Source organism: Rousettus aegyptiacus, unplaced genomic scaffold, assembly GCF_014176215.1.
Source record: "Rousettus aegyptiacus isolate mRouAeg1 unplaced genomic scaffold, mRouAeg1.p scaffold_m13_p_5, whole genome shotgun sequence".
NCBI lineage: Eukaryota > Metazoa > Chordata > Mammalia > Chiroptera > Pteropodidae > Rousettus > Rousettus aegyptiacus.
In genome coordinates, this window is record NW_023416308.1 from 18,241,174 (window position 1) to 18,267,254 (window position 26,081).

At 51.3% G+C, this 26,081-nt stretch overlaps 1 protein-coding gene across 4 annotated transcripts in view; it reads left to right on the top strand.

Annotated features, from left to right (window-relative positions):
• Positions 1-26,081, top strand: part of TTC28 (tetratricopeptide repeat domain 28) — a 609,862-nt gene that overhangs the window by 557,184 nt on the left and 26,597 nt on the right. For 3 of the 4 annotated variants that reach the window (XM_036220511.1, XM_036220512.1, XM_036220514.1), the window contains 3 exons: positions 5,386-5,526; positions 18,397-18,558; positions 20,607-20,751. In XM_036220511.1, the coding sequence (XP_036076404.1) occupies positions 5,386-5,526; positions 18,397-18,558; positions 20,607-20,751 (448 nt within the window). The remainder of the gene's footprint in view (positions 1-5,385; positions 5,527-18,396; positions 18,559-20,606; positions 20,752-26,081) is intronic. The other variant, XM_036220513.1, reaches the window with a different exon arrangement.

Sequence of the window (26,081 nt, forward strand, 5' to 3'; positions counted from 1 at the left end):
GTTTATAGCATTCCATTTTTAGTAGTGGCATTTTCCTTTACAAAATATATTAATTCTTGATCACCGAAAATGTCAAATCCTGGAAAATGTGGAATTCCTACACATGATGTTAAATGAATGCTGGCAGTGGGCTGCACCTTTTTTTTTTTTTTTTTTTTTTAAACAGGAATGGTCCCTTTTCTGAGCTCTCGTTCTGTGTGATCTCACCAGTATGGCTTGATTCCCCAAGATCTCTTCCTTTTGGTCCTTTCACCAGAAAGCTTAGGGTTTATTTATCCTCTTTCTGTTGTACCGTTCCCATGACAACTCTCACATCTTGGGCCAAGGGGCAAGGGCAGGGTGGAAGAGAATAAAAGGGGATTGCCCTGGCCCATCCTCTAAGGATCACATCTCTGATTAGACCTAAAAAATCCCTTCCTTCAGAGTTTTAGACTTCTTCAGGCTCTTGCTGCCACTGCTGTCACTGCCACTATCAACACAAGATCATTTGTGGCCTGGAACATGTGAGAACAAGAACGAGGATAAGAAAAATGGGGAATTTTCTCCGTTTTCTCTCATCTAGCAGTAGAGAGCTCCTCCTGGAGCTCTGTTTGCGCTGATGTCCACCTCTGCATTTGGGTTGCATAGAGAGACCTGTCTGAGGTATTCTGGGAGACAAGAAAAGTGAAGTTCACTACTGATTTGGTCTTCTTTGAATTCTGGTCTTCTTCCCCAATCTGTTTGATATTATTTACTTTTCACATTCCTCGGATAGCTGCTTCATGCAGTCCATCCAGGGTTTATAGTCGTATGCATTGGGAAAGGTGGGGCGGAATATGCTTACTCCAGTTTACCTGTAACCAGAACCTGGTACAGCAGGATATTTATAACAAATACTTGATAACATTTATTGAGTAAACAAATGTGTGAGACATCAAACAGCTGGTCCTAACCTCTCTTATGAGCACCAGACCTAAATTTCTAATAATCTCCAGGCCTTCCGGGAGGAAGAGTGTTTAAATAATTGAATCAACATCTGCACGCTTGGCATTTCCAACTATATGTCCTGTCTGTACATTCAGCATGTCCAAACCGAACCCATTCCTCTTCCACCTAAGACAGACTGCTACTTTCGGTTTCTCCGTTTGTCACCAGTTGTCCTTCTGCCATATATTAACTGCTGGGTGTCTTTTGCCCTCTCCCTTCAATGAGTTTCCCAGGCAAATAAGTTATTTTTTTGTGTACTCTTTCTCCTGTCAGTTCCCACTTTTCTGCTCTCAGCCTTGCCACCCTACTTCACACATCTAGGCCAATGGGATAGCTGCCCCACTCACAGGACAAGGCAGAACCATTGTTGGTATTAATAAAGACCAAAAAATGAGTAATCAGGAGTGTGGGTTACAGCCAGGCTAGTCTGTTTGTACGGCAGACAGGGGATGGGAGCTAAGGGCAGAAGAGGGAGCCACTGTCCTTACCTCAGAGCCTGAGAGCTTATGAAAAACTTTCCTCACTTGGCACATTGAGACCCAGGCACATTAAGTTATTAACACAATAGTAATTCCTGAGAATGGGGCATCTAGTAGGTGTGGGGGCCAATTAGGTTTTATTGAGCTTGACCCTGAGCCTTCTGAGCCTTCTGAGCTGGTGCTGCTAATAGCCACCTAACTATTCTCCCTACTCCCCCTATAATCTCCACTCTGGGCCTGTTGACTATCTCCCAAAGAGCAGCCCTGAGCCTGCCACCCCTTGCTCAAAAGCCTGGACTGACAGCTCTCAACTGCATTCCAAGTTCAAGGCCCTCCACCATTATCTCTTCTCTCCCACTCTTACCCTGTGCTCCAGCTCAACTGGGCTGTTCTCTTGGCCCTAAGTATCCACTACACTATCTTTCCTTCATACCTTTGCTCATACCATTCTATCTTCCTGGAAACCCCACCCCCCACCCCGCCCCCAAACACACACCTGTGAAAGTTAAAGCCTTCAAAATACCTCTCAGATGCAGCTAATTCCAAGAAAGCGTTTATGCCCTTATCTTGGTTAGAGGCTGATGCCCTCCCTGTGCTCCTTCTTAATTCACCTTAACTAATAGTCTCTAGTCATACTAGATTGTAAGTGCCTCGAAGGCAGGTTTAATGTGACTTTCTTTGGCTTAACCTCTGCAGTTCTTACACACGGGTCCCTCTCAGTAATCATTGTTAAATGGAAGTGAATGGAATCAGCGTCTGGTGATTAGGTGATGTACCTTCTCTAGAAAGTCTCTCAGAGAGAAATAGGGTGGCAGAGGTTAGGATCACAGGTTGGCAGGACACTCTTGCAACTCCTGCTATATGCTGTATAGATGAGGTTTGTTTTGTAAATGGGAGATTCCCCTATCTGTGACATCTCCTGTTTGTTTTTCCCTTCAGTATTAATACTGTGAAGGGTCAGGAAATAGGAAACAATCCCATTAAGCATGAGATTCTGAAGGTTCTATCTACAGCTGACAGCAAGAGTGGAACTGCGAGATAATTGAGGCCGATACCGGTTCCAGCCAATTCTTCTCCCCTTTGCAAAGCGCTGAATGACAAGCAGATTTCTCAGCTCCATGCAGGCAGTCGCATTCAGATGATAAATGTGCCCCTGGACAGAGGAGCTCGTTGAGTGATATTTACCAGGGTCTCTGTGAAGGGCTCTCAGCTCCCAAGAGATCATTTCAAGCCTTGAGCGGCTCAGCTGTTCAGTTGATGCCTGTGGAGTGGTGAGAGGAGTGGAATCTCAGTCCCTGTTCTCCAGCAGGATGGAAGCCATGGTGACTTGTTTAGGTGCTCAGAACTTTCTTGATTTCTCTTGCTTCCTGTATGCACCCCCACCCCTCCCCTAGTCAAACCCCAGCAGAGAGACACATGGAATCTGTGAGAAGCTTAGAGCCTTAAAGAAGGACGAGTGAGGAAGTCAGTGCCAAGACCTGAGCTCATTTCAGTCCTGGCTCTGCTTCTTATTGCTCTTTGGCCAAATTCCTTGGTTTCTGTGAACCTCAGTCACCTCAGAAATAAGATGGAGATGATGAGAGCTACCTCACAGGGTTGTCATACAGATAAAATTAAATCTGTGTAAAATACTTTACACATTAAGAAATGCTCTCCAGCATCAGTCATTCATTGATTTAGCAATTCCTCTTTGCATATCTGCTGCATGTTAAGCGCAGTGCTGAGTTTGAAGAGTCATATCCAGATTGTGTGAGTGAGGAAGAAAAGCAGACTAATGGCCTTTACCAGCCATCAGCATGGTTCTGGGGCAAAGGTGAGTAGCTGGCCCAGAAATCGTACTTCTGTGCCGTACCTGAAGACTTTCCACTCTCGACACTTTTCTAGGGCTTCAGCTCTTGGGAACCTTCCCCAGTGACTAGGCCTTTTCAAGGATCATGGCTGAACTGGGACTCTGGTGCCTAATTACCAGGCATGTTAGTCTGGGTTCTCCAGAAAAACAGAACCAATAGGATACGTTCTTGTTCTCATTCTCTGTCTCTTGCTCTTTGTCTCTGTCTGTCTGTCTGTCTCTCTCCTTCTGTCTCTGTCTCTGTCTCTCTCTCTCTCTCACACACACACACACACACAAACACACACACACACACACACACACACACACACACACACACACACAGAGAGGCATTTATTATAGGGAATTGGCTCACATGGTTACAGAGGCTGAGAAGTTCCAAGATCTGCAGTCAGCAAGCTGGAGACCCAGGAGAGCCAATAGTATAAATTCCAGTTTGAGTCTAAGTCTGAAATGAAAGCAGGAGAAGACCAATACCCCAGCTTTTAGACTGTCAGACAGAGAGGGAATTCTCTCCTACTCCACCTTTTTGTTCCACTGAAGCCATCAATGGATTGGATGAGGCCTACCCACATTGGGAAGGGCAGTTTGCTTTCCTCAGTCTACTCATTCAAAGGTTAATCTAATCCAGAAATACCCTCACAGACACACCTAGAATAATGTTTGACCAAATGGCCAGACACGCTGGGGCCCAGTCAAGGAGACAAAAAAAAAAAAGTACCATCACACCAGGGTTGATGTTCACTTAGAACGTTCACGTTTACTAGGCAGCTTCAGGTTCTGAGCCTCATTCAGCGCCGTAATGACCGAGGAAGGGTCTCATTACCCTTCCCTGTCGCGTAATCCTGATGTCACAGGCTCACCAGCCTGGCTGTTTTGAAGCAGGTCATGTTCACCTTAAACCCAAATCTTGATGCAGGAGCCTCTTCCCTCTGGAAGACAGGAGGCCTGTCCCTTTCCACACTCCTTCTCTAGCATGTGAGAAGCTTGCGTCTGAGTCTGTTTTCTGCCTCCAGTGTCCTGAGGCTCTCCACTCTTCTACACTGGTCCTAGACTAGCAGGAAACTATAAACAAAGTTGTCATGTAGGCTGACAGTCATCCGGGGGCCAGACGTCATCAGCATTTCCACAAAGTCTGAATGGAACCATCATGCTGAACAAAGGCGGGGGCCTCAGCACAGAGACCTGCCCTTGCTGACCTCAGCAGACCCCGAGGACTGGGATCGGGGCTACCGTAGGTGGCAGCGCTCCCTGGGACAGGTTTGCTACTGTGGCGTCTGTCTTGGTCTCACAGGGCCACAGTGCACGGCTTTTGTGTTTAATCAGCCTCTCGTCATTTTAATAGTGATGATGAATCAGGGCTCTCCTGGGTATTTCTGTTTATTTAAAATCCATTGCGAAAAGTTCTGTTACAGTCTGTCATAGGGGAAATATGAATTTATTAATTCAAATATTATAACATCCTCATGCTGCGCTTGGAAAATGGGCTCCAATCAGCGATATTTCTCAAGCCCACATTTCAAACATCTTGCTCTGCCCAACATCACAGCTACCGGGGTGCATATCTGTCTCCTTGTCTGCAAAACGCCTTTTGGGGCTATGCGTCCCCCAGGCCTCGCATGGTGCCCGACACGTGGTAGGTGCTTAGTTACTGTTTCTGGAATGGAATGGACTGGAACTCATGCCAGGAGAATCGCCACACAGCCACAACTCAGCTGAGTTCTGCTCTGGGAAGAGTACCCAGCCAGCCCACCACAGACACGGCAAATGGTGCTGTTCCTTCAGCAAACAGTCGTTGAGCTCTGAGACACAGGGAGTACAGTACTGGCTCCAGCATAGCTCCTTCCTGTAGAGTTCGCAGCCCAGTGGGGGCAGCGGCCAGAAACAACCACCCAGAGTACGCCTCGAGAAGCCCTGGACATCAAAGGGAAGAAGGCTGCAGGGATGCTGAGGAGGACACAGGTGACCCAGCCTCGGGGAGGCTCTCAGTACCAGGGGTTTTTTGAGCAGGGGATTGGCACGGAACCGTGAGCAGACTTCCACAGCCAGCATTTCTTCTCTCTGATTATTTTTTTCTGCACTTTCCCACAGGGCCTGTGCCAGCAGCGAAACAGAGAGTGAAGCCGGAGACATCATGGACCAGCAGTTTGAAGAGATGAACAACAAGCTCAACTCAGTGACTGACCCCACTGGCTTCCTTCGGATGGTTCGCCGCAATAACCTCTTTAACAGGTGCGTGTGGGCTCTGTCTCCCAGGCCCAAGGCAGGGAATGGTACCCTGAGCGCAGATAACACGTTTGCCGCTGATGCTCCTTCCAGCTGTTTTTGCTTCTCTGGTCTGTGTCATGCATTTGCAGAAGCACATGTGACACTACCACAGCCCCATGCTCCTCCTGATCTAGGCGTCACAGCAGCACCTCCTGGTGAAGTGAGAAAACAGTGCAGCCTTGATATGACAATCTGCGTTTGGCTGGGGACTGTTGGCTACTTGTTCACATAGCCTCAGAGCTGACTTCCCAAACACCGGTCAGAAGCCAGACAGTATCTTCACATACTTCTTTGCCAGCTTCTGCCAGTAACCCTTGTGCCGGGTACCTCTGTTGACCATCCTGGCCTGAGGTTGAAGGAGGCCAGGGGGGGGGGGGGGGCGGCACTGCTGGAGGGAGCACTCATCCAAACCCAGGCTCACTTGTCTGCCGTGAGGCCTCATCTCCCTGTTACTTGACCAAATAAACCTTAGTGACTTTGAGATGAGTTGAGGTTGAAATTGTCAACCAGCACACCTCTGCATTTTTTAATCAGAGGTGATAGCCAAGCTGCAGACAATTGGAGTTGAGGGGCACCTGTCCTTCTGTCATTTGGCTGCCTGGCAACAACAAAGGTCAACATTTGGATAGACCTTTTCCAGAAAGATACCCCAGACTCTCTCAGGTCCTTGCCACGCCTGAGGGCCTGACTTAAGGGGCAGCAGGTCGAGCCTGGAACACAGGAGGGAAGTGATGGGGATCCGGGTGGGGCAGCCTCTGCCTGGCGGCCCTGCTCTGCGGGGCCTTGTGTGCCCTGTCTGTTCCTGCTGCAGCCTGGTTTCCTCTTATTATTTTGCTGCCAGGCTGACAAACATGTGTTTACTTTCCCAAAGTTGAGCCGAATGGGATGGGAGCCAAGGGCCAGGGATGTAGGAACTGGCAGCTTGGTTGAAAGGAGGCCAAAACTTTAAGCCGATTTATCCCAGTTCCTCCTTCTTCCCTAATCCCTTCAAAGGTTGTCCATCCCGGCTTTCAGTTTTATGTAGGGACATGACCTGAGGAGGATATGGGAGTGGGCCTGGGCTCACATGCTCCTCTGCCAGCTTCTTGGCCTGCGAGGCAGATGATTCTCAACTCTTCCAGGTGATAGGATTCATGGTTCTAAACTAGAATGGAAAACTCAGGGCTCAGGTTCTGGCCGTGCCATGTGCCAGCTGTGGGATACCGGACAGGCATTTTCACCACCATCCTTCTGTTTCCTCATCACTGAAACAGGGACAAGATTTCTATTTTGCAGGGCTCCCTTAATATGGGAATTAAAGGAGCTAATATCTAAGTAACACTGACAGGCTTCCTAGTGCATAGAAGGCACTGTACACAGGGTGGCTTTCTACTGTTAAAGTGGAAAGGATAGTGCTAAACTTGAATTCTTAAGATAACACAGGTGGATAAACTTGGGAAGGGATGAAATTTGTATGTATTTGTTTAGCAGGTGTTGGCTACCTTGGTTTGTGGCCTCACCTGCCCTTCTTTCTGTCCCACCTCATGTTTTTACGTGAGAGAGTGCCAAAGGCAGGCCAGCAGGTGTCTATGCTGACTTGATCACAGGTGCACCAGCAGTCAGGAGCCCCTCCCCTGGACCTCAGGTACCACAGCAAGAAAGGGTCAAACCAGGTAGGTGCACCTGGGATCCTAGCTTTCATCCCTGGATGGGAGGTATGTGAATTTTGGGTCTTGGAGTTGCTTTGGGAAAAACATTTCTCCTGTCGAACAGCTCTGAGATGGGTACTATGAGCACAATACTCTGGATTAATTTATTGATTTATTGGTTCCTTTAAACAATGTCAGCTGTGCCAGCAGCCAGGCTGATGACTGGGCCAACCCAAGGGCTGGGTGGGGAGCCCAGGCCTCAGTGCCTGGCCACTCTGTACCCAGCACCCTCAGTAGGACCTCACCTGGCTCAGGGCCTCAGTCCTGCTCTGAGAAAAGCAAAAGGGGTTGAAAGTGGTCTCTGCAGACCCTTCCATTACTAACACTCCAGAGGTTTCTAAGGGCAGATTGGATTCTTTCAGCTTCAACGTGGCAAGCAGTAAGGCCCAAAACAGGTTGCCACACTGTATGCTCTCTGCCACTTCCTAACAAGCCCAGGAGAGAGGGTCTCTGGCCTCCTTCCCAGGGAAGCAGAGCTACTAAAGGAACCATGAAGGCAGAGGCTTCTCGTCAGAATAGTGCAGGCCCTTGTGAACTTCCAGTCCAGCCTTGCATCTCACAGCCAAGGGGCACACAGGCTGGGGAGGGTGGCAACCTGCCCAGGAGCAGGTGCTAAAGCAAGGTTTCAGGTTGTGCCTCTCAGTTGCCCTGCCTGCCTGTGCTTTTCCACCCTGAGGCTTGCCAAGTGTGTTCCCCTGCCCCGTGTGGGGTCTAAGGCCTCCCTCTCTGCCCCTTCCATGTCTAGGCATCTCGGCTTCAAGATGCTGCTTTGTTACTGAACGGCACAGCTAAATAGTGGGTTTTCTGCAGACTCCTGATATTGACTGGGGCTGGCAAAGGGCTCATTCCCTGGAGCCCACAGAGGTGAAGTGGAATCAGCCATGTGCATAGGGCCTTGTGCGCACTGGAGCAGCACCAGCTCCCCTCTGCGGGGCTCTCCAGCTTGGTGATTTATGGGTTCCTCTGCCCTTTTGTTCTGAGCAGTTTGCGGAACTGGTTTGGCCATGAGGCTGCCAGAGCTGATGCAAGTCAAGTGAGCCTTGGCTTTAGAGATTTCTCTCCTGCCACTGCAGGACTTGGTCTTTGTTCTGCCTTTGTTTTTGAATCTCCGCACCACTATTTTTCTTCTTGCCCGTTCAGTTGGGCAGAAAATACATTTACATGTCAAGCCCAGGGCAAGTTCCATTAGTGAGGAAAAACAAGGATTCTTCTCTTGTTTAGCACACTGACCCTGGGTGGGCCCCATGGGGCAGAGCAGCCACCCCCAGAAAGGTCTCTGCCTCTCATCCTGCAGCATGCTTTGGAAGTTACGCCACAGGCTGGAAGGTCTGTCTGTGTCTGTCTGTCTGTCTCTCTCTCTCTGTCTCTCACTCTCGCTCACTCGTGCACATGCGAGAGTGTGTGTGTGTGTGTGTGTCTGTCTGTCTGTCTGAACCTGGGGACAGTTAGCAGATCACATTTGCTGTAGAAAAGAGGAAGAAGAATGGGACAGGCTTTCAATTGCATCTGGATTCTAGGTCCCAGGATAGTGCCTTGGTGTTGAAGGTGCACCCATCCAGGATCAACTAGGACCAGGACCAAATAGGACCAGTATCCCAGAGCAATTCTCTGATTCCTGTTGCCACTATAGGTGCCACATGCATCTCAGGTCTTTCCTTTTCCACTTTATGGCTGTGTTTGATACGATCTGGAAAGGGGCTTTTCTGTTGCCCAGAAATTAGTGGCCAGAGCTGAAACAGGAAGAAGTGTTACATCTACCCATTCTAAAGACTGGTGCCAGAACCCCTCCCCTCTGCAGCCTCCAGCTAACACTAGCACCTCAGCACACACACCTGCCTGTGAAAGAAGACTGGGTTGAGGAATCAGCAAGTTGGACTTCTCGTTCTGGTCAGAGGTCCTCCGGGAGGATCAGTCACAAAGATTGGGGACAAGAAGAGGAGAGAGGCATCACCATCCCATGGAAACAGCCTCCCATGACTGTGCAGGGAGAGAAGAGACTAAAGAGAGGGGCCGGGCAAGAGCGGGCCTGCCATGGTGTGGTCTGCACGCTCACATCTAATGTGCAGACGTTTGCCTTTCCCAATGGGTAGGTCACACGGGCTCAGCCACTTGCTGGTTCCCCACCCAGGAGGCAGCCTGCTGGGAAGAGGACCTCAGCAGCAACAGTTATGGGGTACGTAGCCAGTGGAAGGACTAGGGGGTCAGGGGGACCAGAGCTGGCTGCCTGTCAGGTGGTTGCACAGCGAAGCCGCTGCAGGGCCCTCACAAGCCAAGGGGACACATGGAAGGGTGATAGCAGTGCTTGCCCTCCCCCCGTCCTACCTCCTCTGCCCTTAACACCAGAGTCAGGCCCTGACAATGGGGAGGGGGGCGTGCTCCCAGAGCCCACCCTGCCCTCCAAAGCCATGAGCAAAAGTCTGGCCTTCGGTGGAGAAGGGAGGGAATGAGGTGTGCACTGCACAGGAGGCTGGGGACCAACCCTGCCCAGGATTCCTGAAGGCCTGAGAAGGAGCAGTGATCGGAGGAAAGGCCGTCCTCGCAGGGTCAGCCTAGTCAGTAAGTTGGAACCCGTGCAAGCCACTGTGTCTCTCTCTCGTGTGTGTGCATGTCTCTGCATGGTGCGTGGCTGTGGCTCTTTATGAGTATCCACGCTGTGCCAGCTTCCAGTGCTGACCTGAAGCGGCTACAGCGATGCCACCAAAGTCCACCGCAGGCCAGGAGGCCCTGTACAGACAGTATGCAGTGTATCCTGTATTCTAGATCGAGGCATTTTTCTGTGGTGAGGCACAGAGTGGAGGGGAGAAACCTTGGGCTCTGAGGCCAAGCAGATCTGGATGTGAAACCTCTCTCTAGCTTTTATTAGTGGGTGACCCTGAGCCTTTTATTGTTTCATGTGGAAAATGGGGGTAATGATGCCTGCTGATGGAGCCGTTAGGAGGAGGCGGTGAACGTGATGATGAATGGACCCCGTTGTGTAGTAAGTAGTTTCTTTTGCTCCCTGCTGGGGTCTGAGGTTTCTATGGCACCAAAGGCCCTTTTTTTTTGGGGGGGGGGGGTAGTGAATCAACCACTTTTTGAATCAAATATTTACCCCAAAAACCTGACTGAATAGCTTGATGCTTCCTCTCCTTACAACCTCTCTTGGCAGCCAGACACCAGAAGCCTTTGAATAAATGCAGACCGATGATCCAAGTGGATATCTGTTACAGCCACAGTCCTGGCCTTGCGTCTTGAGGTTCCATACTCAGTTCTGGCTGGTGTCCTGCCAGCCCTGTCCTCTGCTCTCTGTTGGTGGCCCCTTGGCTCCAGGCCAGAGTTCTGTCTGCTCTTCTGCTGGCCCCAACAAGGGGGTGAAGTGTTCTCTCCCACACCCCTGACCTCCGACTCGGGCCAGCCCTCACAGCCGTGGTTCTGGGCCGGGGCCTTCCCTGCCAACAGCTACTCCGTAGGTGGGTCCAGTCACTGGCCCTCAGGTGGGAGCCTCCGTCCTCGTCAGGGTCCCCTGCCTGTCCCCATGTGCTGCCTCGCGGCACCGCCAGGTGAACAGACCCCTCACGTGCCAGCACGCGTGCTCCGGCCCGTCTGTGCGTCTCTCCAGGCAGCACAAATGCAAACACGGCGAGGTGCGAGGTTAAGAAATGTATCAGAAGTCGCTTTACAATCAGGCCCAGCAGGTAGTGATGAGTTTGTTCGGAATGTAGGAGGAGTCCTCATATATTGCCTCTAAGTATTAAGCTTGCCAATGTATCTTTAGGCAAATTTAATTTATAAAGTTTCCTTTACCACTTGTTTAGTTGTTCACTTTCTTATTCCAGAAGTTAGACAGTTTACCAAAACACAGTTGCTACCAAATTATATAAAAAAAGAATGAGAACATCAAGATGGAGGGAAAGTAAAAGTAGAAGAGAGGGAGTAAAGTTTATGTGCAAAATATGTGCTGTTAGCACTGCCGGAGACAGGCACAGATCAGACTCTTAGTTTTTCCAGCAGCCGAAGCAGAGAGGTCAGCTCAGCCATTGTCTGCGCTGCCCTACTGACTCAGTCTGCGTTCTGAGGGAGTCCCCAGGTGCTTCGTGTGGAGAGCAAAGTTGAAGTGCTGCTCCCCCCGCATTCCCTACAGCTGTTAGGCCACCTCCATACCCAGTGATCTCATGCCTCCACTGCAATTTGCCACCAAGACCTGCCCATCAACTCAGTAACACTTCCAGTCTCCATCCTTTAGTCTGTTCCTGTTGGCACAGCCTTTCCTTCAGCCTTTCCTTGCCATTTAATGCGACCCTAGGAGCAAGCTCACAAGATGTTGATGCTTATTAAGGTTACTGCCCCGGGTGCAGAGCCGGGCTTCCCCCTCAGACTCTCCCCTCCTTGAGGCTCCATTGCCCACCTGCTCTCCTTACGACCTGACTGGCAGGGCATTGATCTTTGCTTCTTCCCTCTGGTGGAGCACAGTTCTGATCACTCACTCTTTTGTTCAGTGTCCCGGGGCTCCTGGTGGAGTTGAGTTGAAGTGGCAGAGGTAGGCAGTTGAGTCCTCGCAGTCTAGCCCTGCCGTCCTTCCAGCCTCTTGTTCCATTCTCCCCATACCCTTTGTCCTAACCCAAGGGGGCCCAGGACCTTTGCCACCTCAAGGCCTTGGCTTGGGCACAGGGACATGGCCAAAGAGTGCTCTCCTCTGAGGTACCCTTCCAAACAGCCTCTTTGACAAATCCATCGTGGAGTGCCCTGACTGGGAATAGTTTTCTCCTTCTCTGAAATTCTCTGGCACTTTATCTGTGGAATAAGGAGCCACCACCTACTGTCCTGCATTTTAGGTACATGTGTCCATGTCCTTTCACCTCCCAGGCTGCACCTTTGCCCAAGACCTGATTGCGTCTGATTACTCCCTGTGTCCCCAAGGTGCCTTGCACCATGCTTTGTTTAAGTAGGTGCAGGTACTTGCTCATGGAAGGAGGGGAAGAAGGGAGGGAAGGAAAGAATGTCAGAACTGAGACAGACATTAAATAACAACAGAGATGATGATGACAATGATGATGATAGTGGTGACCATCTATTGATTAGTTACCAAGAAACCAGCCTTTTGCTCAGCACTTTACATGTTTTAGTCAATTCCTACAATAGCCGTGAAGGGCACTATTATAATACCTTTTTTAAAGATAAGGACACCAGGGCTTAGAGTGGTTAAATTAGTTGCCTAGCATTATACAACTAGTAAGTGATACAGCCAGCATTAGGATGCAGCCCTGTTAGTCTCCCAAATCCCCAGCCATCTAACATCCCTGTCAAATCACTTGGCCTTTGCTTGAATTCCTCCAGTGATGGGGAGATCACTACCTCCTGAAGCAGTGCATTCTGTCTTTGGCAATACTGACTAATACAGCTCTGGAGGTTTTTTGTGAGCCAGTGAGTGAGGCTCCACAGTTTTTTGGGGGCTGGGGGGTAGGCTTAGACCTACAAACTGCCTATAGGTGCAAGGCCCTTCAGACAATGATTTTGCTGTATTGCTGGGCATGAATCAGCTAGACAGGCCACCATACACAGGGTCATCTTTTCTCTCTTCATTCCTGAATACATGATAAACCCATCTCTCACTGACTGCCTGTCTTGGGCCATCCATCCTGATTCCTGAATGGGATCAGCAAATAAAGCCTGTGCTGGCCTGGGCATCAGGATTTTCCAAGGTGACCATATCCAGGCTTGGCCGTGGAGCCTCATGCACATTACAGCAAAAGCAGCTGGCCACAGCGAAGCTCCCTGCTTGTGCATAGGCTGTATATGGCTCTTATGAGAGGTTGGACCCAGGCCCTCTTGGTGGAGGCGTGTACTGCACCTGTTGACCTAGGACATGAACCTGTCCATGAATGCAACAGGTCTGGGAGAGCCAGAGAGCCAGGAAAGAGAAGCCACATGCAGCCCAGACTCATCTCTGGTCATTAGAGAGGTCCTACCTGAGACCCCTACCATCAGGCTCTTCTCCTGAGGGGGGAGCTAGACCCAGTGAGCAGGCACAAAGCACTGACAGCATACTGAATAAGGGCTTTAAATGCAGTGTTTGATAGCCTTTATCTCCTAGGGAAGGCAACCCTTCTTGTGAGGATGGTCATGGTAGAGAGTCACTGAATGGTATCAGAGTCCTATTCTTGAATTGAGACAGCTCTGACTATTTGAATATAATAGGCTTGCCAATTAATTTTTCTGCTGATGCCTTAATACCCAGGTACTTGTTCAGATCTGAGGTCAACTCTTATCCTGCAGAAGACAGAGCTCAGAGTCCAGAGTCCCTGAGGGGTTTTGGAGCATCTTGGTCAGGGCCGAGGGCAGGAGGGAAGGAACCAATGGTTTTACAGGCAGCAGAGCCTAGTAGAGCAGGAGCTCTGCTCACTGTCTGCCAGGGGCCCTCCCAAGAGCAGTGCTGCTGTGAAGCAGGAAACCGCCACTGGCGGGGGTGGGGCTCACCAGGAGCAGAGGCAGGACTTCCCCCAGGCACAGAGCGGCAGCCTGGGTCACCCCTTGGTGCTGTGAACACAGAAAGGAAACCACCCCAAGTGGCCATTGGAAAGTAAAAGTGTGTAATAAAGATATCATAAGGTGAGGAACCATGCGCCTGAACAGAGGAGGAAATACGTGACTGAGCTCACCACCACTGGGGAGCAGCCTCTTTCCTCCTCGCCACCCCGTGTACAAGCCTGACCAGAGGCAATGTGCTGCTCATAGATGGCCCCTGGACACTGGTTCTCTGTGCAGATCTGCCATCCTAGGGGAGAAGGTGTACTCCAGATAAGGGTTCAGGGCCAGAGATCACGACAGCTCTAGGCCTTGGGTTCCCCAGAGAACAGAGGCCCCTAGGCTGCAGGGTCCCTGTTGCTTGACCACTCTGAGGAGCAGGGCCCTTCCCCTGAAGTTGCGTCTTTAGGCAAGATGCTTAACCTAAAGTCACCGCTTATCTGTGACAGTGGAGGAAGCGAGGGTCCCTTATGGTGAAGATTCCAGTGATATACACATCACATCCCAGATCTGGCCCACCCTAGAAGACGCCCCATATTGGTTAGTTCCCTTTTGTCTCCTCACTTCCAGTAGTCCGAAAGATGTAATGCCTGGATCTGCCCTCAGATGTGACTGTCCTGACTCAACTTACTCCATGGCCTCGTGTCCAGACGGACGGGAAGGACCCATGTGCCTGGTGGTGAACTGAGATCAGGAGGACTTCTGGCCCTGAACCCTGCAAAGTGAACTAAATCCCCGCTCGTGCCCAGAGCATTGCAGTTTGGACTGAGACTCCCAGCATGCATCTCCATAGGCTTGTTCACACTTGGCAGGCACACACCCACACGTTCACATGCAGGGTTACGTCAGTCAGTGTGTGTGAGCCTGAGCAAGGCTCGGCACACAGGGTCTTCTGCAGGCCCACTCCAGTTATAAATCCTGTCGCCTGGGGAATAGATAGCTTCATCCCCGAAAAGTCATCCAGGCTGAAAAGAAAGGAGATTCATGAGCAGTGTGTGCTGCCCATGCTGCCTGGTGTTTGTCATCATTCCGGAGACATAAACTCCATCCTGATGCTCTGCCCTCCTCGGTAGCACTTCACATATCATCTCAGAGCTCTGCGTTCTGTACGTGCAGGAACCAGGCAGCTTCCCCCTCACTTGCCAGCCGCCTCCTCCCTGGACTCCTGCTCGCTCCCTCTCCTTTTCCCAGCACCACACAGATGGCCATGCAGTGGAGAAAACCAATATTTCTCCAGAAGTAGATTAATAAACATTACCTGAGGAATGAGCTAATAAAGACAGTGTAATGTGAGGAAATGCTCTTAGCTGAGAGCTGGGCTGTCTAGCTGCAAAACATCCCTGGCAGCAAATGGACCAGCCAGGAGGAAAGCGAGCCAGTGCCACCTGCTGGAGCTGCTTGGTGGTACAGCTGTAAATTGGGGAGCCCAGCCTTCTTTCACTGACTGTTCCTCAAGGCAGAGGCACCTGCTGTTGGCTCTGCCCTTACAGGCGTGGCCTGCAGAGGGTAAGGGTCTGAAGTGAATGCAGGTTAACGGGTTGTTCTGTGTGTCCTGAAGGCAGGGAGGACGCAATGAAAACCACTCCCCTGCCAAGCAGTATGCCTGACATCTGCCCTGCCTGCAGCCTGGGCAAGTCTCTCGCCTTCTCTGAACCTCTGTTTCTCATCTGTAAAGGAAAAGCAACCCCACCTCCTAGGACCCTGAGAGGATGACATGAATTTGGCAGGCCTGGCAGGTGCCAAAATGGGTAGCACAGCCCCTCCTGGGGCTCACACTCCTGCCATATGGGAAGCATTTCTACCAGTCCAAGCACCCATTGAGAGAAATGGAAAATACCATTCTTTCTTTCATCTTAGAATCTAGAGCTGAGGTAGAGAGAGAAGTCAGCCAGGCTGAAAGGACCCGCAGAAAACAAAACAGTGCAATAACTGAGGTCTCACCACTGAGGACCCCCACCCCATTCGTGGTCATTCTTCCACAGTGCGATGGATGTACTAGGCCATCATGATAGTTCCAGGAAGGAGCTTGTAAGGACAGCAGGATGCAGGCCATCCCACACACCAGTTCACACCAGTCAACCACTGCTGGCCAGAGGCTCAAAGCCCAGAGGACTCACCGTCATTCAGCTGTGACTCTGAGACCTGACCACGGGGACATCCATCAGTGGTTCCAGCTCTCCTGGGAAGATTATGGCACTCGAAAGCTACACTCATACTGTGACACTCACACTCACGGGGGTGAGCACAGGGAGGGCTGTGGGGCTTCCGGCTATGGGGGTCATGGCATTGTCCTTTTGGTTAACAGAGGAGTTAAAAGAGCCACCACGGTTTTGATGGCTTCCCAGATTGAATAGATTTTTAATTTTTTAAAACTAGAAGAGATCTACAAGGGCTTTAGTTCAACCCCTTCCTTTTACAAACAAAGAGAAGAAGGGAATAGAAAAATGACAAGCCTTGCCAGAGTCATACAACCAGTGGGTGATGGAGGCAGCCTGGCAGTCCTCTCTTTTGTTCGTAAGCATTCCCAGGGTCAGGACTAAGCAGCTGACTGCTTCGCTGTTTTGAATGACTGAATGTGTCTCTAGGCAGACCTCTAGGCAGACGTGCCCCAGTACAATAGCTGTACTAGGTCACTGTCAATGCTGTGGTGAAAACAGAAGCAACACATAAAAGGGAGCTGTTTGACTCCAGTCTGCACAGGCAGCTCTGGCACCTAATGCTCGTGGAGGTTAGGCAGCCGCAGGCCTGCCCCGCAACCAGCACGGGGCCTCTCCTGAGACCCTCCCCACACCTGTACCTCAAGAGGCCTCTGGCTTCAGGGGCCCTCAGTTCCTCTTGGCCTTGGTTCCCTGACCTCCATTTCTTGGGGGTCTGTTATCCTGGGACAGCTCTCCGGTGGGGACAGCACGTGCTATTGGTATTGAGACAGAAAAAGGTACCAGTGTGGAGAAACTGAGTGCAGTTCCCGCCAGAAGAACTGCTGCAAGAGAGATGGGGGCAGCAGAAAAAAAAGGCCGGCCAGGGAGGGCCGGTGCCCGGGGCTCAGGAGCGCTTGCCTCCAGCTCCGGGAGAAGAAGCTGGATGAAAGAGCCTGGCCTCAAATTATTGTTTCAGGTTAGTTTTGTTGTTGGTTTTAACTACTAGCTGAGTATGTTCTGGGCTTTTGTGTGTGTATGTGTGTGTGAAATTTTGCAAAGGGCATCTCTAGAGATGGGTGCCGACCACTGAAGAGAAGCACAGAGCAGGGGGTAAGCTCAGAGCTTCCCACCTGACCAGTGCAAGAAGCCATGTGACCAGGTCCAGCTGTACCACCCAGCCTGGGCCAGCCTGGGTCAGTGCCCAGGAGCTACTGCTCCAGAGATGGTTCATCTGTGACCTGCTAGGCCTCAAGAGGGACCAGGATGGAAGGCTGAGAGCCAGCACTAATGTGGCATCTGGGAGGGTAGAAGTCAGCAAATATAGATAGGGCTTGGGTGGGCTTGACAACCCGAGAGAGAATAAGACAGGTTCCACAGGCAGAGTGGCGCAGCCAAGGCATCTGCAGGTTTGCATGCCCTAGATGCCTGCCTACCCCTCCAGGGCGGAGCTCTCGAAGGATCAGCACTGCCTAGAAGCATACAGATGCCCAGAGCAGGTGTCCCAGGAAAACTCCACAGGCTAAACAGGTGCCTTGGTCTACCTCATGTTTACCAGTCCTGGGTAAAGACATCTGACTGCCTCTGGAAGCTGACCAGAGGTGAGGATGGGTGTCACATAGTGTGATGGTGGCTGCTCTGCACAGCCCTGGAGACTCGGAGTTCTCAGGGAAGGTGTAAGGCGCAGACAGCCTTCTTCTGATCATTTCTAGGAAGGAAGCAGACTGGTCTCCCCACCAGGCCTCGTCTCCTCCCCTCAGCATTACCCAGAGCCCCCAGCCTACCTGGCCAAATAACCCCTCCAGCCTGCAGGCCCGACCCTCGCTCCACTTACTCCCAACTCACTGCCCCAGGCACGTCATTCCTAGTGTCTATGCCTTTCCCCATGTTGTTCCCTCAGCTTGGAATGACCTGCTTGTCCACAGGCAGGGTAACTCCAGGTCGTTCCTCGAGCCCACATCATATGGTCTCTCCAGGAAGTCCTCCCTCAGCTCTGTCAGCGGCCGTGCCTCAGTGCCCCTCCACCATTGCTAAGCAGGACCCTTTCCTCCTGGCCCGGTACAGGGACCATGATCTGGCCACTCTGTGGACCTGTGTGCCTGGCACATCATGGGCAGCACTGCATGTGTAATGGGACCCTTTTAGGTGCCTCTGGCGCTTCACAGGGTTCAATAAAAAGACACTACCGTCATCTATGCTCGCACTCGAGCCCCCAGGCTTCCTCCACCCTCCCACCCAGGCCACTGCCTCATTCCCCCATCAGCTAAGACGCCCACCGCCTTTTGGGTTTGGGTTCAGGATTCTTTGCAGTCATCCACTCTAGTCCTGACACTCCTTGCCCGTGGGCTGCATTTCCCCTTTTTGCAGATGCAGAAGGCCAGGCTTAGAGGGTAAGTGACTGACTTGTCCAAGGCTGGGATGCATGCCCAGCAAGTCTGTCCACTGCATACCTCCCCACATCCCTCCAGACATTTTCCTCTTTTGAATTGCTGTTTTCTGGCACTTTCTAGGCCATTCTGCTTCCAGAAACCATGTTTCAGCAGCTCACATTGCCATCAAAGTACCTTATCCAGGCCTCCAGGGTGCAGCCAGCCTGACGTCCTGTGTTCAGGGGAATCCCCCTCAACAGGGACGAGTCAGACGGACCAAGCATGTGGTTCTAATATTTTGGAGTAAGTATGCTTTAGGTCAGCTGAAAAAAGTGCCTTATGCCTCCCCCATGCAACTTGGATTCTGTTGGCTCCCTGTACTCAGGGTGCCCTGGGGCTGGGATCTCTCTATCTAGTGGGAGCTTTTTAGTTCAGAGCCTTGGGGTTTGTGAAGCCCCCATCAGTCACTGTAAGACCTGTGGCCACAACATTGTCTGTAGACTTGGCACTTTCCCTGGACATCTGCTGCTAGGTTAATCAGACTCAGGTGCCTTAAGGGGGGTTACAAGCCCACAGACCAGGCAGGCAGACATCTAGAGAGTGAAACAAGAGGCTCACTGGGGGTTGGGCCCGAATTTGTCCTATTGCCACCTCGTTATGCTGTCCCAATGGCAGCGCGGGCTCTCTAGGCTGTGATCTGTGTGCTGAGAATGTGAGTGCGCACACAGACTTGTGCATAGGAACACAGTGCTGTGACAGACACCGCGTGCACCACCAGAACGACCCCTCTGGAGAGCAGTCTGGTGCTCTCCCCCTCAGGGGCTCATTGCTCTTTGCGCTGTATTCTGTGGAATTAAGCGAGCCTCCAAGTGTCACTCCAGGGTTATCTGTGCTTCACTGGCTCTGATGGCAAAGACACAGCGTGGCCCCAGACACTTGTAATTATGTTTCCTGAGTGAACAAGACGGAGGAATGGATGCGAGCAGCTCTCAGGCCCCCAAGTCCTTGGCTTTTTCTTCCCTGGCCGTGAGCAGGGTCGGGGCAGGGGGGCTCACATCCTGCCTCGTCACAACCCTAGAATTTAGATCAAATGGGACATTGCTGAGAACAACTAGAAGGGTTGGGGAAGGCCAGTGGGTTGAAGTCAGACTGAGATAAAATGAATCTTTCAAGTCATTTCATCCGATGGTCATGGATCGTGGCCTGGCCCAGGAGAGAAAGCCACCTTCTTGGTTTTTTCTTAAATAACAACCAAGGAGTTGCCACTGAAAGCAGCCCAGGGTACTTACTGAAGCTCCGCAGGGTATCTGGTGGTCTGGCGTGAGACATAGCCTTTGCCCTTAAGGGTCCTTGAGCACTCAGCAGACACCTCAAAACTGTGCACAGTGTCTAGATTAAGGTTAAGAGACTGCTGGCTATATAGTAATTGTGTGCAGAGAATGTCACACAGGAGTCAGTCCTGAGGCCACACCGGCCAGATTGCAGGGTAGGTTCAGGGAGTCACATGGGGGCAGCCCGATCTCTGCATTGGAAATGGATTTGTTTCCCCTCCTGCCGTCTCATCTACTCACCTGTGTGGTTCGTCCTCTGCAGATCTCCAGGGCCTACAACAGTGCCTGGCAGGTAGCTGGCCCTCAAGAAGCATTTTATGAATGAATGAATGAATGAATGAATGAATGAATGAATGTTCTCATCTTGTGTTGGGAGTATGAAACTTGGGGTCCTTTGGGTTGACAGTACCATCCATACCAATAAAATATTCCCTGAAAATATTGGAACATAAATTAAAAGGCAAAACAAAGCCCCGAAGCCACACTTGACCTGACCCTGTCTACAGCTCCTGTAGGTCAGCTCCTCCTGCCTGACAGGGGCAAGAGCCTCAGGGCTGCCCAGTGGCTGACCCGAGGCTGAGGTTGGGGCCAACACATTCCTTGTCTTGGCAGTGCGTCCTGCCCACAGATTAATTGGCCTTGGGGCACCGTCCTCCCTGGCAGCGTGGTGGCTGCCGCTGATTCTGATGGTCCTCACGTTTGCCTGCACACAATCGCACACAAGGATGTAATTAAATCCTTTGAACAGCACTTTGGGACATTTGATTATGCAGAAAAACTCCGTAGAAATGTAGGCTGTTGTGTGCAGCTGGTTTACCCTGCAGTTCCTGTCAGTGCTCGCTGTTCTGTGAAAATTACCTGAAAGGGAGGAGAAGGGGCACAGCCTGAAGTGAGGCTGGGCCAGGCCCTGCTGTGTGGCCTCCAGCTGCTTTTCCAGGAACTGGAGCACTGAGGAGTGAGAAGTGAGTCCCTGCCTGCCCTGCCTGCGCCCTGGTTAACCTCTGGCCCTTCTCTCTCCAGGAGCTGCCAGAGCATGACGAGCTTGGTCAGCAACACCATGTCACCTACCAAGGATGGCACCTCATCTCTTCCCAGGAGACAAAGCTCGTTCACCAGGCCCCCACTCCGTGCACTGTACGACCTGCTCATAGCACCCATGGAAGGGGTAAGTGCCCCGCCTCCCCCACCACCAGGGCCATGAGGCTTCTTGGCGTCAGAACTCATCATTTGCTGCTCAGTACACACATGGAGGTTTTCCAGGACATGAGTCTTCTCTGTCCAGCTTCTCAGTCAGCGTATGAAAGTTGGCTGCTGGTTAGTAGACAAGACTGAGCTTCAAGTTGGTAGATCCAGGTTCAAGTCCTAGTCTGCTCTTTCCTAGCCAAGTAAATTCTGCCTCAGTTACCTCAGGGAAAAATGAAACGATGCTCCTTTCCCCACTTCCTTAGACATTAGGAGGCTCAGGAAGGCACAGGGCACATCCCAGTTGTGAGTGGGAACCACCCAAGTAGACGGCCATGGGGCTCTGCCTCTCCCTGCTGGGGGTGCTTCCCACTGCCCCACCTCCCATTCAAGAGTGTTGCCTGAGCAGTTTCAAGCCAGGGCTGTGATTTCTGGTGAGAACAGTTCCCTCGGCCTCTGCTACCATCAGAGTCCAACATCAAAGACACCCTTGTACTTACGATTGAGATGGCTAAGAGAAGCTGCTGGCAGATTTCTGTGGCCCTGGGTCTTGCAGATCATTTTTCAATCAAAACATGGCTCTCTAATTGGGTGGGGATGCTGTAGGGCTCACGGGTCTTTGTGAATCTTGTTGGTGAGTGTTTCAGATGCCTTCGTATACAACTGCCTGTTAGCTCTGGTTGCTGTAACGAAACACCAGAGACAGACAATGATCTCATGATTCTGGAGGGTGGAAGTCCCAGATTACGGTACCAACATGGTCAGTTCTTGGGGTGAGGGCCCTCTTCCTGGCCTGCAGACACCTTCTCACTGTGTCCTCACATGGCAGAGAGAGAGAGAAGAGAGCGAGCTCTGGTCTCTCTCTTCTCATAGTGTGCTAATCTCACCATGGGGGACCTGCCCTCATGACCTCATCTAAACGGAATTATTTCCCAAAGACCCCATCTCCAAATACCACCACACTGGGAGTTAGGGCTTCAACATATGAACTTGGGGGCAGGGGGAATACAAACATTTAATCCGTACCAGACCCCTGGGAAAGAGCGGGGTGCCTGCAGCGAGTGGAGGCTGTGCTCCAGGGGGCTGGCTGTCAGGAGCGGAGGGCTGTAAGCGATTGGCTCTGCAAGCTGTCTCTGCAGGCCTGAGCCTCAGTGTCCCTCCTAGTAGCTCTCTGCAGCCAGGTAGCTGATTTGTGTCACAGACGTTGAAGTGACCCCACAGTAGCTCGCTCTTCTACTTCAGCCAGCAGACAAGTTAAGCACATCCTCAGGGAACCACACCTTGACAGTGATGCCTTGTTATTGTGAATTCCCTTCCTGGCCATCCAAGGATGTGTCTCAAGTTGCCTGATGTTATTTAGGAGGCCGCATGGCCTGCCAGAGCCCTCTGGACTTCCTTCGCTTGGGGAGACAGGGGTGGGGAAAGCATAGAGCCTTTGGGAGGCCGCAGGCTGGACTCGTGCCTGGCACTGCCCTTTCTTGGCTAGGTGACCGCGGCCAAGCTGCTTCTCCTCCTTGAGTGCCTCTGTCCTCATTAGAAAATGAGGATGATGCCGCCGAATGCGTCAGCTTAGAGCAGGGATGGGATTAGGTGAATGCGAACATCGCGTAGGGCAGCAGCCCCAGCGAGCGTGCGCCTGGGGTGTGCCGGCCGCCGTGCCGACACCGCCTCGGAGAGCCGGGCCCTCCCTGACCCAGCGCCTCCGTCCACATCAGCACAGTGGCCCAGCCCTGTCCTCTCCTTCCCTGCAACACACTCAGCCGTCCTTTCCTCCTCAGAATTATTATCCCCCCAGTGTCCTTTGACCGAGGGCACCAAGGCTGCAGAGAGCACTCAGAGCGTCTCAGACGCCACCATAGCTTAGCCTGATTTATGTGTCATACCTCAGGGAAGAGAGGTATGACTTAGACTACTTTTCAGATTTTCTTTATGGCCATCAACCATCAAACACACCATTTTGGTGACTTACTCCCAGCCCCCTGCTCTTGCCCTGGCCTCTGCATTTTGCACTGATCCTCCAGCTCCACTGAAGGCTCTTCAGACCCACCGTTATTTCGTTCCCTGGGGCCTGCTGAATTCCTTTGCATTTCCCCTTGTGCATTCAGGTCTCATTATCTGCTCCATGAATGTCGAATTGGTGGTGGGGAGGTGGGAGCAGAGGGTAAAAATGGAGACTGACTGTCACTGTTGGCCTCCTCCCCACACCTCCCCCTGCTCGGTGATGCCAGTGTGTACTTAGAGGCTTATGTCATCTGGAGCAGGTGAGCTCCTCTCCTTTCTCTGGCCCAACTCTTTGAAGTCTTCCATGCCCTCCTCTCCCCACACCCTGCAGCCTTCATCCCCTGCTGTCCCTCTGCTGGGCCCATGCCTACTCAGTGTCTCTTATGGCATCCGATGTGCCTTTGGATGCAGGACATAGCTCTTGGCATGTCTTTTGTTCTCTCCCTCACTGCCCACCTCACACTCCCTGAAGGGAAAGATGGTCCCTCATCTCTGTGTCTCAAGCAGCTGGCACAGGGCCTGGTACATGATGGCACTCAGTAAAGTTTATGGAATGCTGTGTCGTCCAAAGCTGCATTTGCTTTTTGGGTCTAGTCTAGCATAGAAATCAGAAGATTCAAGGCAGAAAACAGCTAATGGATTTTCCGTGACCCCTTTTGTGGGCCTCTGAGAGCTTTCTGAGAGATTAGGAAGTGGAAGGAAGGGGTCGGGCCTGCTCTTGAGCAGCCTGGAATCTGGTGAGCCCCCCAGCCCTGCCTACCAGCACAGGGTCAGGTTTCTGGCGCATTGCAGGGCAGGATCACAAGTCCAGCGAACATGCCTGCGGGGGACCCACACCTGAGCGCTGTTTCACTGGCTGCTGCTGCCCAGCTCACTGGGAAGGGACTCTGTACTGGAGGTGAAAGTCCTTTAGGTGGGGAGCAGTGCAGAGGGGAAGGGGTGCGGGGTGGGGGGAGAGGAACAGCTCCTCCCTCCGTCCATTGTAGTATCACCACCCTGGAGAGCAGCTGCTGCAGCGCCATCCTTGAAGGGGATTCTATGACTTTGTAAAAATCTACAGTTTCTTAGACAGTTTTTCTCTCTGAAGACTTTCCCCCGAGACCTAAAGAGTAAAACTGTGCCAACGGAATTAGTGGCAGCTCACGTCTGGACATCTGTGCTCCTCTTAAACTAGTTAGAACGATGATCAGAATCATCTTCATAAAGGGGCAAAGCCCTGCCCCCAGACGTGTGGGACGATGTCCTAAAGGAGCTACACTGTATGAACATTGTGACGGAGCCCCTGCACTCACCTTTAGGATGCAGAATAACCCAGCATTTAGTTTGAAAGCATATCTTTAGTTCCTGATAATTACAACTATTCTCTTTCGTGACCAACGTGTTTGAATACAGTGAAGAAATTTGGCTGCCTCGAATGAAACACAGGGTAAAACCTTTTGAAGGCCATTAAAGTAAATGATCAGAGCAAGCAGAGCTTTTCCTTGGTTACTAAAGTGATCTACTGTGTTTCAGTAAAAACACGTAGCTGAAAAGATAGACTCTAATCTGGAGTCCCTTCCTTCCCCAGTTTCATCCAGTCATTCGAATCTGTTGACAGGTACAAGCACACACTGTCCTCGACAGGGGAGATTGCTGAAAAGTGGGCCATGGACCCACGTCTGATGCTCAGGTGGGATGGGGGGGCCAGAGCCAGAGGCCGTGGGCCTCGTGGAGCACGGGGAGGTCCAGTAGCTCCTCCTCGGTGGGGCTGCCCACCTGGAAGGAGGAGGCCTGGACCGCCCTCCCGCTTCCCATGGCAGGAACACCCACCTGCTCTGGGGGCCACTAGAGGGCGACACGACACCGTCAGCCCACTCCAGCGCTGTCAGCTGCCAGACAAAGCCAGATCCTTCTCCACATTTTCAATGAAAATACAAGTCAAAACCCAAAGTCCAAGATTATGAATCACTCACACTTCAAGCCTAAAACGATTAGCCTCTTCACATGGGGTTTATAATTATTTGAACAACTGCCTTTGTTTAGCCGCAGTCCTGTTGCTAAGGGACTAGGTCAGACAGTATGAAAAGCGGAACAGAATAATATCTTTCCGTAGGCTTGCACCGGCATTTGATTTAATTTGGCTTAAGGGAAATGCTGCTGTGCCTCTTTCCTGGAACCACACTGTCCTTTGCTGTCACGATGGAGTGAGCATGTCTAGTTTTCTTTGAGGAGGGCCCAGTTATATCTGCACATGAACCATCAGCAAACATTAAGTCAAATCCTGTCTGCTACCCAAAGGAGAAAATGTCACTAAAGAACAGTTGCAAGTGTTTAGAGTGAAGGATAGTAACACATGCTTCCGAGCTTGGACTTCCCTGCTTCTGTGAAAGGTCAGATCCGGGACCAGTCTCGTTCTCGCAGTGGGAGTACTCAGAAGCACATGCCGATAGTGGTATCATGTGATATGATGAGGGCCCACAGGGCCGCTCCAGGTGAAGCTGCTCATTCAGTCAGGTCCAAAATCACCCCTTCAGCTTCATCCAAGGTGAGGAGCTGCTGTAATCAAGGAACTAAATTTAGAATAGGAAATTCCCTAGGATTTGGTCAAATTACTCCTGAAAGATCCAGATTTGGGGACTTTAAGATCCTTGGAGTTTGGACTTCTAGTCTCTGTCACCTTCATTATTATTTTCATTTATTTCAATTCACTATTTCCTATATTTTTAGTCTTAAAAGCCAATGTTGTAGGAAAGGTAGCAAGAGCGCATGACTCTGGTCAGAAAGAGAAGTAGTGCTCATCCATCGCCTCTGCTCTTGATTAATGAGCCGACCCATTTAAGTAACTTACTGAAAACTTGCTGTTCATGTTGGTAAACTGCCTTCTAAACACTGGAGCTCCGGGAATTCGCCCAAGGCCTCTCATCTAAACATGAAGAAGGGGTCTGGCTCTGCCAAGGGTTCAGCCGTGAGGAGAGCTGGGCCTTGGCCGGGTCATGACTGTAACTACTCTCTGGGGAAAAGGACTCTTGCTAATCAAGTAGTGTAAAAAACCAGCTTATCCTAGAACAGACGCCTTGGGAGACGAGACTGACCATGCAGGTGCCTGTTTTCTAAATAGAATTGAGGGGTTTGGAGACAGCGGGGGAATGTTTGTCCACAGAAACAGCCAGACCTCGACGCCACAGTGTGGAGTGGAGGATGAAGCCCTTGAGACTGGCATGCTTGGGGCTGGGAGCCCCACCGCCAGGCTGTCTAATTGATTTCTGATTGAGACATCTGTAGTAATATTCAAATGAGGACAAATGTTACCCAAGGACAGCAAGCATTTCCACA